Source organism: Branchiostoma floridae, chromosome 10 (genome assembly GCF_000003815.2).
Source record: "Branchiostoma floridae strain S238N-H82 chromosome 10, Bfl_VNyyK, whole genome shotgun sequence".
In the NCBI taxonomy this organism is placed as follows: domain Eukaryota; kingdom Metazoa; phylum Chordata; class Leptocardii; order Amphioxiformes; family Branchiostomatidae; genus Branchiostoma; species Branchiostoma floridae.
The window spans coordinates 13,572,814-13,585,393 of NC_049988.1; the positions used below are offsets into that span (position 1 = coordinate 13,572,814).

At 40.4% G+C, this 12,580-nt stretch overlaps 1 protein-coding gene across 2 annotated transcripts in view; it reads left to right on the forward strand.

Annotated features, from left to right (window-relative positions):
- LOC118424472 overlaps positions 1–12,222 on the forward strand; it is a 28,655-nt gene extending 16,433 nt beyond the window's left edge. Inside the window, exons 20-51 of one of the 2 annotated variants that reach the window (XM_035833041.1) lie at positions 230–267; positions 409–441; positions 610–661; positions 756–819; positions 993–1,123; positions 1,241–1,278; positions 1,529–1,579; positions 1,813–1,864; positions 2,185–2,251; positions 2,586–2,716; positions 3,017–3,054; positions 3,212–3,244; positions 3,436–3,487; positions 3,586–3,652; positions 3,985–4,115; positions 4,274–4,311; positions 4,507–4,563; positions 4,730–4,781; positions 5,035–5,101; positions 5,201–5,331; positions 5,552–5,589; positions 5,933–5,965; positions 6,071–6,122; positions 6,387–6,453; positions 6,990–7,120; positions 7,371–7,408; positions 7,683–7,724; positions 8,625–8,720; positions 9,378–9,511; positions 10,098–10,152; positions 10,687–10,866; positions 11,517–12,222. In XM_035833041.1, coding sequence (XP_035688934.1) covers positions 230–267; positions 409–441; positions 610–661; positions 756–819; positions 993–1,123; positions 1,241–1,278; positions 1,529–1,579; positions 1,813–1,864; positions 2,185–2,251; positions 2,586–2,716; positions 3,017–3,054; positions 3,212–3,244; positions 3,436–3,487; positions 3,586–3,652; positions 3,985–4,115; positions 4,274–4,311; positions 4,507–4,563; positions 4,730–4,781; positions 5,035–5,101; positions 5,201–5,331; positions 5,552–5,589; positions 5,933–5,965; positions 6,071–6,122; positions 6,387–6,453; positions 6,990–7,120; positions 7,371–7,408; positions 7,683–7,724; positions 8,625–8,720; positions 9,378–9,511; positions 10,098–10,152; positions 10,687–10,866; positions 11,517–11,527 — 2,200 coding nt within the window. In that variant the 3' untranslated portion in view covers positions 11,528–12,222. The remainder of the gene's footprint in view (positions 1–229; positions 268–408; positions 442–609; positions 662–755; positions 820–992; positions 1,124–1,240; positions 1,279–1,528; positions 1,580–1,812; positions 1,865–2,184; positions 2,252–2,585; positions 2,717–3,016; positions 3,055–3,211; positions 3,245–3,435; positions 3,488–3,585; positions 3,653–3,984; positions 4,116–4,273; positions 4,312–4,506; positions 4,564–4,729; positions 4,782–5,034; positions 5,102–5,200; positions 5,332–5,551; positions 5,590–5,932; positions 5,966–6,070; positions 6,123–6,386; positions 6,454–6,989; positions 7,121–7,370; positions 7,409–7,682; positions 7,725–8,624; positions 8,721–9,377; positions 9,512–10,097; positions 10,153–10,686; positions 10,867–11,516) is intronic. The other variant, XM_035833042.1, reaches the window with a different exon arrangement.
- The last annotated feature ends 358 nt before the right edge of the window (positions 12,223–12,580 follow it).

Below are 12,580 nucleotides of genomic sequence, written 5' to 3' on the forward strand. Positions count from 1 at the left end.
AGCCAGCGGTGGGGAGGTGACTGTCTACAAACTACCCGGGCAGGACTCCTACCTGGCGGCAGAACAACATGGGATCACCACTCGAGAGTAAGTACATCGGTGATGTAAACTGATAAACGTCGTTCTTCTATCATCATCCGGTGATTTAGACTGTAAGGTTCCACACACGGTAATTCTGTTGGTATGATAAGGACAAACAGTAACAGTGATCTTTCTGTCTGACCCCCAGGTATGGCAGTTGGGGCGGTTCCTTCGCCTTCTCCCCTAGTAAGTACAGCTGATCATTTGTTTCATAGAAGTCAGTACCGTAATCACGACGCTAGTTACTTCTTTATTCTTTATTTCAGTTACAATGTTTACAGGGTTCTGAATCACTAAGAATGCACAATGATACGTTTGTCTTTTCAGATCCAGTCGTCCCCGAGGTGGAGGAACGTGCAGGTTAGATGTTGTTTACTCAGCCTTTGGAGAGGACATATACATGTTGTGTTCAGAAGGTTCAAGACGTCTGTATTAGAAACGTCGTATTTCATGATTTGGAGCGTATTAAAAACAAACATACAAAGGACAGGCAGAAACTGTATGATTTTATTTTCTTCTCCTTGCCAGATACCGTTGACTGCCATACTCAATCCAGAGACAGGGATGGCGATTCCTACACGTGAGTTAAGAAATCATGAAAACAATTTACAAAGTGTCTAATGCCAGTATTTTAAAGATCATTACAATATCATGTATTTCTTTTAATTCCACAGGGTGATTTGTCCCGCAGGCTGTGATTCAGGAGCAACTGTCTGGGGTTTTGTGATTTACACAGATGTGAGTACACGTATACCATATAGTATGTAGAATAAAAAAGACAAGTGAAAAGGAATCACGCGAGTATTATAAGAAAACTGCTATGATTGACAGCGTTATTAAACTACGATATCTTAAAACAATTTGTCACTATAGCTAGTATATATAGAATGTGTTTCATCTTTATTCTACAGGACTCGAGTATCTGCCGTGCTGCTATCCATGACGGTAGGATCACCAACAGTGGTGGAGAGATCACTGTCTACAAAATACCCGGACAGGACTCGTATTTAGGGTCTGAGCAAAATGGAATCCAGACTCTCCAGTAAGTAATACATGTATGATTATCGTGTATCAGTATCAGTTGATAATGTGACTTAGTTGGTTACGTTTGCAAATTGTTTCAACCTGTGTTGCTGACCCGTCTACATTCAACTTTCAGGTACAGCAGCTGGGGCGGTTCCTTCGCCTTTACACCAGGTAAGTGATCAATATTCTTTAAGCATCATATCATATAGAGATTGACCACTGAATTACTTTCCAATTTTCAATGATGCTCTGATGTATATAGACCTTTAACTGCACAAGAAAGCCAACGTACAATGTAAGGAAACAAATGGCATCAACAAGGTTTAACGATACACAATGACAGGGTTAAATGTGAATACATTGTATTCTACGTTTAGGAAAACATGACCGTCAATGATTTGACTACACTTTACTTTTACAGATCCTGTCATGCCGCAGCAAGGGGAAGGGGAGCAGGAGGAGCCTGAGCAAGGTGCCTTTATAGATCTACCTACAAATAAACACTTGGGCTATAATCTTAATTTTATGATATTTGACTCAATGTTGTGGATAAATATACTCTTTTTACACAAGTACTGCTTTATTTCACCGGCGTTTTGGTGATGGTCTGTCATCTTTCTATTCATGGAGGTTCAGTGACTGTCGTCATATCAATGGAGTGGTATTCATGGAATTGAGATTTGTCCCAATCTACCTCATTTGTAGGTTCTATTGACTGCCACACGGAATCAAGGCAGTTGGACGGCGACACGCTCACGTATGTTGGACATACCAATATATATAGTTATTGTTATATTATATAGTCGGCAAGTTGGCCATGGCAAAATATTTGGTAGACTTCTCCTTAATATGATTACTTTAGTAGTATCATCATTTTTTGTCAGTTATTTATGAAGTAAAAGTCAACACGATAGTGAACAAGATTTGCGGTTGAGATATAATATGGCATCACGATCACATGCTCACAAGAAAATTTAGCCTGTCAACATTGTATCAAAACCAATCCATCCATGATTCATGATAGAATGGCTGATGAAGATGGCTGATATGATCCTTTCTCTCTGATTTGACGAACAGCGTGACGTGTCCTGCCGGCTGTTTGGCGGGTGCGAGCACCATCTGGGGTCTGGTTATCTACACTGATGTAAGTAGCCTATCAATTGAATATATCTAAACATCACTAAAATTCCTTTGGTATTAGACTGCGTTTCATCGGTAATTTCAGCTACAATAATGGTCCAGAATATGAGAAAATACAGACTAGGGTATTATAGCCCGTGTTTATATAGTATCTCGCTGGCTGGGGTTAATGACCACTCCTCTGTCGGGCCGGCTGCCAAAAGCGTGATGTTAGTCAGGCTACAGGGGTATTGTAAAATGAAAAATAAACACAACAGGAACTAGTTGAGAAAATGAAGTATGTCATCGCACCATCAAAATGGGAGTACTGTGACAAAAATATGACTCCTATGCTTCAGGACTCGAGTATCTGCGGCGCCGCTATCCATGACGGCATGCTCACAGACGCTGGTGGGGAGGTGACTCTTTACAAACTGCCTGGACAGGACTCGTACCTGGGGTCTGAACAGAACGGGATGCAGACTAATCCGTGAGTTATAGGTCCATGTTGAAGTAGCGTGTGTACTTATCATTAAGGCCCAATATTATGTATCTACCGCATGTGTGTTCAGAAACAGCGTTATTCCTTAAGTTGAAGATTGCATGCAAACTTTGACTACAAATTCCAAGACCCAGACGTGAAGGTCCAAGGCGGCAGTGCTTTCCAGTAAACTCTGTTATCCCTATACGTCATATTTTCCACAACAACCTCTGCACACAGTTCAGCACATTGAACTATACATGTACATAACAGCAGACATTCTCATTAGATTGTATGCCCAATTTGCAGGTACGGCAGCTGGGGTGGCTCCTTTGCCTTCTCGCCTGGTGAGTCATGAATCTAAGTCACGAGTCCACATGTAAAAGTTTCTCATTTTACTATAGTTGAGCTGCTATTTAATTTAAGTTAATGTAAATTTTTACTCGTTTACGTTTTACAAATAAATAATGAATTCAACGTATGTTGTTTTGTATATTGTCCCAGAGCCTATCATACCGCAACAGGAACCAGCTCAAGGTGAACATCTTTCCTAGACCTCTTCATCACAAACAAAAAATGTAACTTTATGATATACACAAACATTGACGCAACCTAAGTTTGAGGTAAGCTATTTTCCGGCCATTCGGGCGTGACGAGTAAAAGAATTACTGTGATTCATTGAGCTTATAGTGCAACACATTAACTATCCTTCCAATGTTCGCTCACAGAAACCGTGACCTGCCACACACAGTCTAGGGACATGGAAGGGGAATCCTACACGTAAGACTTTTAAAATTCATTCTTCCTTTCTGGTTGTCTTTCTTGTAAAATATCATTCTGAACAAAATTCATCAACTTTATCTTATTTTCTTCAACAGAATTAGCTGTCCTGCCGGTTGTGCTGAGATGGGAGGAACAGTCTGGGGTAAAATCATTTACACAGATGTGAGTAATGAAGGAACTATCTATAATATATAATACTGTCCGACCCTCAAAAACTAGCAGCGCTGCCTCGAGGGTCAGGGTAATGTCTTGTGGCATTTCGGTATAAATAGATATTAACATACTTTGTATCACTGTTTTTCCGATCACAAACGTTTGCCGTGAGTGTACCATCACCAAGCCTTGTCAATAGATGTTGCAAAAAAATGTTTTAAAACATGTTTACCACTGGTGCATCTGCTTGACTCTTACGCGTCATTTAAATGACTGCGTCGCTATCACACTTCCAAAACGATTAGTGCAAACATTCTCCTCTAACTTTGTAATTATGTTAGGACTCGAGTATCTGCCGTGCTGCTATCCATGACAGCCGGATCCCCGCTAGCGGTGGCGAGGTGACTGTCTACAAGATCTCCGGACAGGACTCGTACCAAGGTTCTGACCAGAACGGCATCGAGACTCTTGGGTAAGACTTACTGTTCAACTTCATGAAACAAATAGATCTCTTCAAATGATTATCTGACCTATGCAAAAGTCAGCTACATTAACGAGAATCCTATACTATACTTTGCGTGTACATCTAAACTATGGCATCTGTTTGATCGTTGTTCCTTCCTGTTACAGGTACGGAAGCTGGGGCGGTTCCTTTGCCTTTACTGCAGGTCTGTGTACTTCCTTACATCCTCCCCTGACAGCTTCACCAGCTGCAATATCTACGCTATGTAACATAATATACGTTGTGCATACCTTCTTAGCGATCATTTCAGGAAAAGGGTCAGTTTTATTTTGATTGGTATTTCCTACTAAGCGCCAACGATAGTTTATAGATAACATTTTAAAACTTTTCCCTGATACAGATCCAGTCATTCCACCTGAAGAACAACCAGAACCACAGGAGCCCGGATCTGGATCCCGTGAGTTTGTCCTTATGTTTGCCCCTAACCTTAACATAAACTTGACCAATCTACATCGAAGACTTCGATTCAAAGCATATTGTGCAGTATTCGCGCAACTGGTATCCTTGAAATATCAGAACATCGATATCTTTAGAAGAAAATAATATTCTTTTCTCACATGCAGCCACCGCGGACTGCAATACGGAATCACGTCAACTGGATGGTGACACTGCCACGTAAGTCATCGGAATTTATCTGGATACGCAAATGATTATTTAGTCTATGTTCACGAAGTATAGATAATGAGATACAAAAGTTAACTTAAGAAAGTGGATGAGCTTTGCAGACGGTCAGACGTTTCAGTCAGCATCCACTGTCTTTCGTCATTCATTTTAGACTGATCACATAGTCTACAGGGTGCCAATGAGTGCCTCACTACAACATTGACCATTACTTTAATGTCTCAAACATGTTTTTATGTTCTTACAGTTTGACTTGCCCTGGCGGCTGCAAGCAAACGGGAGGTGCTGTGTGGGGAACTGTCATCTACACAGATGTAAGTAACCGCTTTGATTATGATTCGGATGGCGTAAGGTTAATCATATTTTGATCTTCTCCTCTTACATGTGCGGTTTATCATTTTGAAAACATTTAGGACTCGAGTATCTGCCGAGCTGCGATTCACGACGGCAGGATCGCAGACACGGGTGGGGAGGTCACCATTTACAAACTGCCTGGGCGAGACGCTTACAGGAGTTCCGAGAAGAATGGAATCACCACTACAGCGTAAGGGACTTTTTCTTCTATAAATTTACCTTACCGGGAGATTGTGAAATCCTTTTTCATTAGCTAGCTAGAATAACAGTACAGGTAAATAATACATGTGCTAAAAGAAACATTGCCTCATAACAGTCCGATGGGCACAAGTGTGAGTCAGACTTCGGATACAATTAGATGCTTAAGTAACTGTTTGTCTAATCTTGTTAATGATGCATTCTCTTTATAGCTATGGCAGTTGGGGTGGTTCCTTCGCCTTCACAGAAGGTACGTATTATATAAAAACAGAATGTATTTACCTCTATCAGCTTGTACTAACGTTAGACGAAAGCAGCTGCAGGTTTTCAATTTTGACATGTTTACATTGCATGTGACAATTCAGGAATGCCATTAATACCGATTTGTATAATTGATACTTAGATTTTCATTTTTTTAAATTTCATTTAGACAATATATACATGCAAATACAGTAATGTGACAATATTCAGCTATATGGTTGCCATCGTAAATTTATTCTCTTCATTATGCGATTGTTGAAATAAGAGATATGTTTTGTTAGACTTCTATTCTAGAATGAGCATTTTAATTGTAATTGTATTTCTATTATTAGATCCAGTAATACCCGAGGAGCAACCAGGTGAAGGTTGGTACTCATTAATATCCACGAAAATTCAATTTAAAAAACTCTATTTATGTTCCCATTACCTCTTGATTTCGAGACACAAATAATAACAATGCACCTTTTCAGACACGGTGACCTGTTCTACAGAGGCGAGAGAAATGGAGGGGGAGTCTTTCACGTGAGAAAGTCATTGATACTTTGCTGATATTTCAGTTCATAACCTCAGTACATACAAGGCATTATTATCATACCCCATCACTTTCAAACCCATGTTAAGGTAGTATTGAAGGGTAGCTGATGAGTTTGGGGGACGTTTTAAATATGCAATGTACTAATTTATGTAAATTAGTACGGTGTCACGACGACGTCATTGAGAGTTATCCGGCCACGCCTAATTCTATCAAAAATCAGATTGACTCATTGACGTGTTGTCGTTTGTTAGGATTGTTTGTCCCGCGGATTGTGCGTCTACTGGGGCGACTATTTGGGGAGATGGCATCTATACAGACGTAAGTGATCATACAAATGAGTATGACATATATTAGCTTTCACTGTACATATCATATATCTCCATCAAACTTCGGTAGATATGCATTCGTTATGATAAATGACTACCTTCCAAACTAAAGGCAACGTTACCAAAGAGGCAAGAACAATCGTGATTCTGTGACGAAACGAAGAAGAGTAAAAAGGTAAAGGCAGTTCCATAGCCATTTTGAGACCGAAGTGGCAGTTGGTTGTTATCCATTGTGTCTAGGGCACGGTATTGGAAGACGGAGCCCATCCCTCTCCTTTGGCTCCCAAAATGTCAGGTACCATCTTAACCCCTGATTTGAGTGGGGAAAGTTGAGTAACGTGCCTTTCCCATGAATATAACGTCTAGTTAGGAATGTCAGAAATCGAACGCGCGACTTCTCCATCTCGTGTTCACCTGGCCATTTGACGTGGTCGCCCAACGAAAAGTGGTGTAAGGATTTAGAATGTACTGCAATGGTACTATTGGCAGATATATAACTATTGACCGATGGCTTTATTCTAATTCTAGGACTCCAGTGTGTGCCGTGCTGCCATCCATGCCGGACGGATTGAAGACAGTGGTGGAGAAGTGACAGTCTACATGATGGACGGCCAGGATTCATACGAAGGTTCCGAGTCGAACGGGGTTTCCAGTCTTCAGTAAGGACGACTGTTACTTGTTTCATAAACAATACATGCAATCTATTTTGAGAAAATGGTATTAATGGTTGTCATCTTTCTCCAAACATCCGATGAAACTCTGTCACTTCTTTTTACAAATGAATAATCCACATTACGTACACGCGTGTGTCATGGATACCAAATCAAATCTGTACGGTTGGATATTCAATAACAATTGCATTTACCTTAAAACCAACGGTCTTGTTGTTCTGTCTATCCTTATTTTCAGTTACGGAAGTTGGGGCGGATCCTTCGGGTTTACACCTGGTACGTAATCTACCTCTTATTTATAGTCTGTCTGTCCTCACAGTGAGGATTACTATTGTCCTTTGCGACTACTGTAACTTTAACTTTATTCAGGTTGTAATAAGTACAATACATTGTGGCAGCAGGCTGGTATTGTGACCACAAACATATACATATACATATTCTTTGCGAATGGGACGTCCGTTACAGAATTGGTCACCCAGTTCTTCCACCCTATTCAATGTTTGTTGCAGCTCATGACAGCGTACTTAACACTCACCTTTGTACCCTTTAGGAAACGAAGAAGGCGGACAAGAAGGAGAGGGAGGGCCCGAATGTGAGTTTCTCACACTACGCTAATCTTAGACACGACTCAGGAAGTTCTAGTTTACTCTCACCTTAAGGCTCTAGTGTACTTTAACTTAGGCCTTAAGGTTCTAGTGTACCTTCACATCCTGATCCATAGTGTACTTTCACATAGGCCTTAAGACATCATTAATTAGTAACTCAGTCATGCCATTCAGATATCAAGTCGAGGTAAAACTCGTATTATGTGTAGCCATGCAACAGCACGGACGGTTAAGTTTGCCTACAGCCATGTTTGAATGAGTGCCTAAGTTGCCAGAGGCACCGTCATTGTATGTAAAGCGCAACTAGGGGGCTGTAGTTTACGCTTATTCAGGTAGATGGCACCAAGCACGGATGCTAAGCCACACAGCAAGCTATATGTATACGAAAGAAATGTGAATACGTCTAACATGTATTGCTCAATCATGTGACGGATTTTATGTGCTATAGTGTGCTATAAGTCTGATCTACTAGATCTGTGTATCGTGCAATGTAAGATTTGTAGCAAAGCTGACTGCAGAAGTCAAGGCAGATATCGAGATATGTGTAATATAAGTAACAATGGTGAACAGAATCTTTTGGATTTTCCCCACTCGCATTCGCGTGGGCACATATCTTACAGACCGATGATGTGAAAAGTGCAGTAAAATGTTTGTGGCATCTTTGCACACAACGAAGTGTGAAATTTCGGTGACCGTCTGCCATCTACCTCAAAGCAATTCTAATGCCCAATTCTATGAGAATCGCCATGAGGAAGGTGACAGACGGTCGCCGAAACGTCGGGGAAATAAATCAATTGATTGTGTACAAAAACCATGTTATTCAGTGACTCTCCAACCTGATGAAACTATTCACTGAGTTTTTCATGGCATTGTTCCCCTCCTTACAGTCACATGCAGCGTGTCCTGTGAGAATGGCGGCGTGTGTGTGGCTCAGGACAAGTGTGAGTGCCCTGACGGGTTTGGTGGAGAACACTGCGAGTCAGGTATAATGTCTCAGTATCTCGCTTAATGTCTCAAACATAATGCACAGAATCGCTGAATCAATCGGTCTCTATCTCTATACATATAGAAGGCGTAGATAGCCCCAATACGTTCTCCAATAGATTACAAGGCACAGAACAATTCATATACCTTATGCAATCTCGTAAACCATGTTGTATAAGCTCCGTCTGTCCTTACATGTACAGTTTTGAGCGGGTAGCGGGAAGAAGTTGAAGCCGTACCTACCAGAATACATTAGTCATTGGACATGTAGTAAAATGTCACATTCTTATATCACTGTAACTGTACTTTTTTGTTACGATGGACTTTTACTTTGAATTGTAACGTTAGCGTTACAATACCAATTCGGGGCCTGGTCGGGCAGGGGTTTTTTTTGGGGGGGGGGGGATAAAAGTATAATATAAAAGACAACAAACACACAAAAATCATTCCAGATCATAAGTTGTGCATATTTTATTATACTTTCGTTTCCGCTAACAGGTCAGCCGGGCCACGGTTGGGACATGTGACCTTAGCATAAGAGCATAAACGTGCAATGAATATCTTTTATGCATTCATTTAATATATATATATATAGACCTATAAATTCGTATTGCACCCATCGCAAAACGACTTCCTTATATCTATTTCCTTGACAGAAAGCAGGGTAGGTCCGGCCGATGGACGACCAGGGAACAAGTGGACCCTGCCGAACATGACCTGTATGTGCTACTTCGACTACAGCCGGTCGGACTGCGGCTGCTGTGCGCCCGGCGCCTGCCAGTGCACTGACGTGGGTTAACTGTCTCACAATCCTACCTACCTACTACTGCGTACGATTTATCCCTGGAGAGACATAAGGCCATGACAATCCTACTGCTGTTTATAAACTAATGAAGACTCCCAAAAGATCTCTGCCCTGTGAGGCCGGCTACAGGTCCTCAAGAGCCCGGTCATATTCGTCGTAAGATTGTCTTACAAACTGATCGCAAACTGAGAGGATTCTTGGGGTGATCGTGCGTGTGTTATACAAGGTCTTGTTACGAAAAAGGCTGTCTCATGTATATAGATCCTTGTCAGTTGTTGATTCTGTCACATTTACATCCTACAAGAAAGTCCTACGACATCAGAATCGTACGACGGCCTACAACCATTGTGACCGTGCCGTTACTGCACAAACTTATCAACAACCAAATATATCTGTATTCTAAAGGTATATGCTTCACATTACTCAACTACTGGTGTGTGTCACTCTTACAGAAAGGCATAGCACACGTTCTGTATTGCCATTACTACTGCTGCCACTCTTAGGTGTAACATGGAAAGCGTGCGACAGTTATTTAACAGAACAATAATCCAGTTGTGTCATTTCTCCACAGGAACACCCAGACCTGTGTGTACAGTGTGGATACGGGCACCTCTGCGGAGTTCTCGGTAATTACTGACTAGTATTCATGGTACAAAAGTTTGTGTTAAGACAGAACTAAAGAAAAAAAACTGCTGCATTTGTTATTTTACTTTGATGCTCTATTGATATTTTGATGCTCTTTTGATATTTTGATGTTCTATTGATATTTTCTATCAGAAAATATCGAAATCTATTTCAGGATGTACACTTAACTTACTTTTGACAATGCATTCAACACTTTAAATAAGTGCGCAATTCTGCCCCCAGCCATGCACAGGGATTATATGATGCAATTTCAAATAAGCTACTAATATAAATCGCAACAGCATTGATATGCAGTATTCACGTATGCAGACGGTTTCGTGTTTGATGGCGCTATTTTCAATGAAAGACGTTCTTTGTAAGGCCTTTCTAAGACAATAAGTTCGCAATATTTGAGTGACATAAAAGAGGGACGGAAGAACTAAAGCAGCTAGTATGTTACCATTGCATCCTACGACTAGTACTCGGACAGTGAGTTAGTGAATAACCAGACTGCAAGTTTTCCACCCTGACTCCAGACGCTGAGGAGGCTATAGACGGCTGGACGCTGACGGAGACCGGGTGCGCCTGCCCGTGGGGAGAGCCGGGTAACACGGCCTGCGCGTGCTGCAGGAACAGGGGCTGTCTGTGCGACCAGGCACACCCCAACCGCTGCTCACAGTGCGGCAGGCCTTACGACTGTGGACTCACAGGAATCGGTAAGTAAACCCAATCTGCTTAGAAATAGCCATCACTAGTAGCATCTTTTTACAATTATGCGTATCACTATTCATTTTTACATGTATGTTTCCTATGTTTCTACAATGTACATACAATTAGCCTCCGGGCATGAACTTGCAAATAAACTTTCAACTAAAACGTTTTGATAAACTGACAATAGCTAAACCAATACAATACATTTTTACCATTTTTAAGATAAGAGGAAAAGCTGATCTTGTATGCTAGAGTACAATACTCGTACAAGCATGTGTGAATTTGTAAACGTGTCTTTGTTCAAAGTTTGTTGTGTCATGTACTTGGCCCAGTTGGACGAAAATGTACAGTAAAGTCTTCATTAATTCGTCCATAAAAAAAAAACACGCAGTGTTTCCAAAACTATTGTAGATACTGTAGTACAGTTTTTTCTGTTTACATATTTCTTGTTGTTATACTCCATTAGGGAATATCATATACCTTGCGTTTATTTCTCTAAAAAGGGGTTAAATTTTATAATGATATCTTCGGTCTAATCTTTGACCATTACATGCAAATTCAACGATATTATACTGTTTCACACCTACTATGCCCTCCCCTCCCTGCTACACTGAAGAGATTTGATAACCTGTAACTGTGTTCTTTTTTTCCTCAGGGTGGCCATGAAGAAACAATGATCCAGACAAACGGACTACCGAGATAACGGATAATTGGACAAGTCTTACCAGTAGATTCTACACGTAATATAACCAAGGCTATGGCTACATGTATCAATATAGATATGCTCAGTTCGAGCACTTTAAAATTTGTGTTGACACCAGGTAGTCTATTTCTTTTGCTTACGTGTGTTGAGAAGATTTAATGGGCAAGTGTAATAATATAAGTGACGTAGACTTTTTTCAAATATCTATATAGCTACACAAATCCAATCTTGACGGTACGTTTTTCATGAATGTGCTTATAGATTTTTGTGTAGTGTATATTATATGGGCTCTATTGTTATCGATAGAAATCAGTTTATATTCTACGTGTTTGACTTTTTAGGCAGGTCTTTACTTGTAACTTGTCACACCCTATCGACAGCTTTCGTTTCTTCCTTATAAAGTACTTTTCTTAAATATCTCATGGTCCTAAGCCGATACTTTTAACAGGTATCCTAGCTAAACCCCTGTACTTTCGTCGTGACGACTATCTTTACTTCTATTCAGGAGAGTGGGTTAAGGCATCATTACCAAAGCATTGTCTATCGTATTGCATTAAAAATGGATGACATATACAGCAAGTTAACAACATTACTACTACTACATGTACCAGCAATGTATAACATCACATCTGTACAATACAGTTATGTCTTTCCGCAATTCGTTTGTCTTGTTTCTTCTTAACATTGCAAAAATAGGTGGCAGATCACTTCATATTTCGTTAGCTAATGCATGAGACAGCTCTAAACTATGACAGACATATGTAAAACAAGAGAACTTTATTTTGGGATACATTTACCATAGTATAGCATGCTTTTCCATTTGTAGTGTAGCTTTTCCATAAAGGAAATATATTGTGTTTTATGAACTACTGTTAGTAAGTCTTTACGGACTATGACATATGAACTGCGCAAAAACAAAAATTATAGTGCAAAATACTGCAAAAATGCGATAATACAGAATAAATGTAATCAAGGCCGCACACGTGAGAAGCAGATCGCTTTCAAACTATCCATTC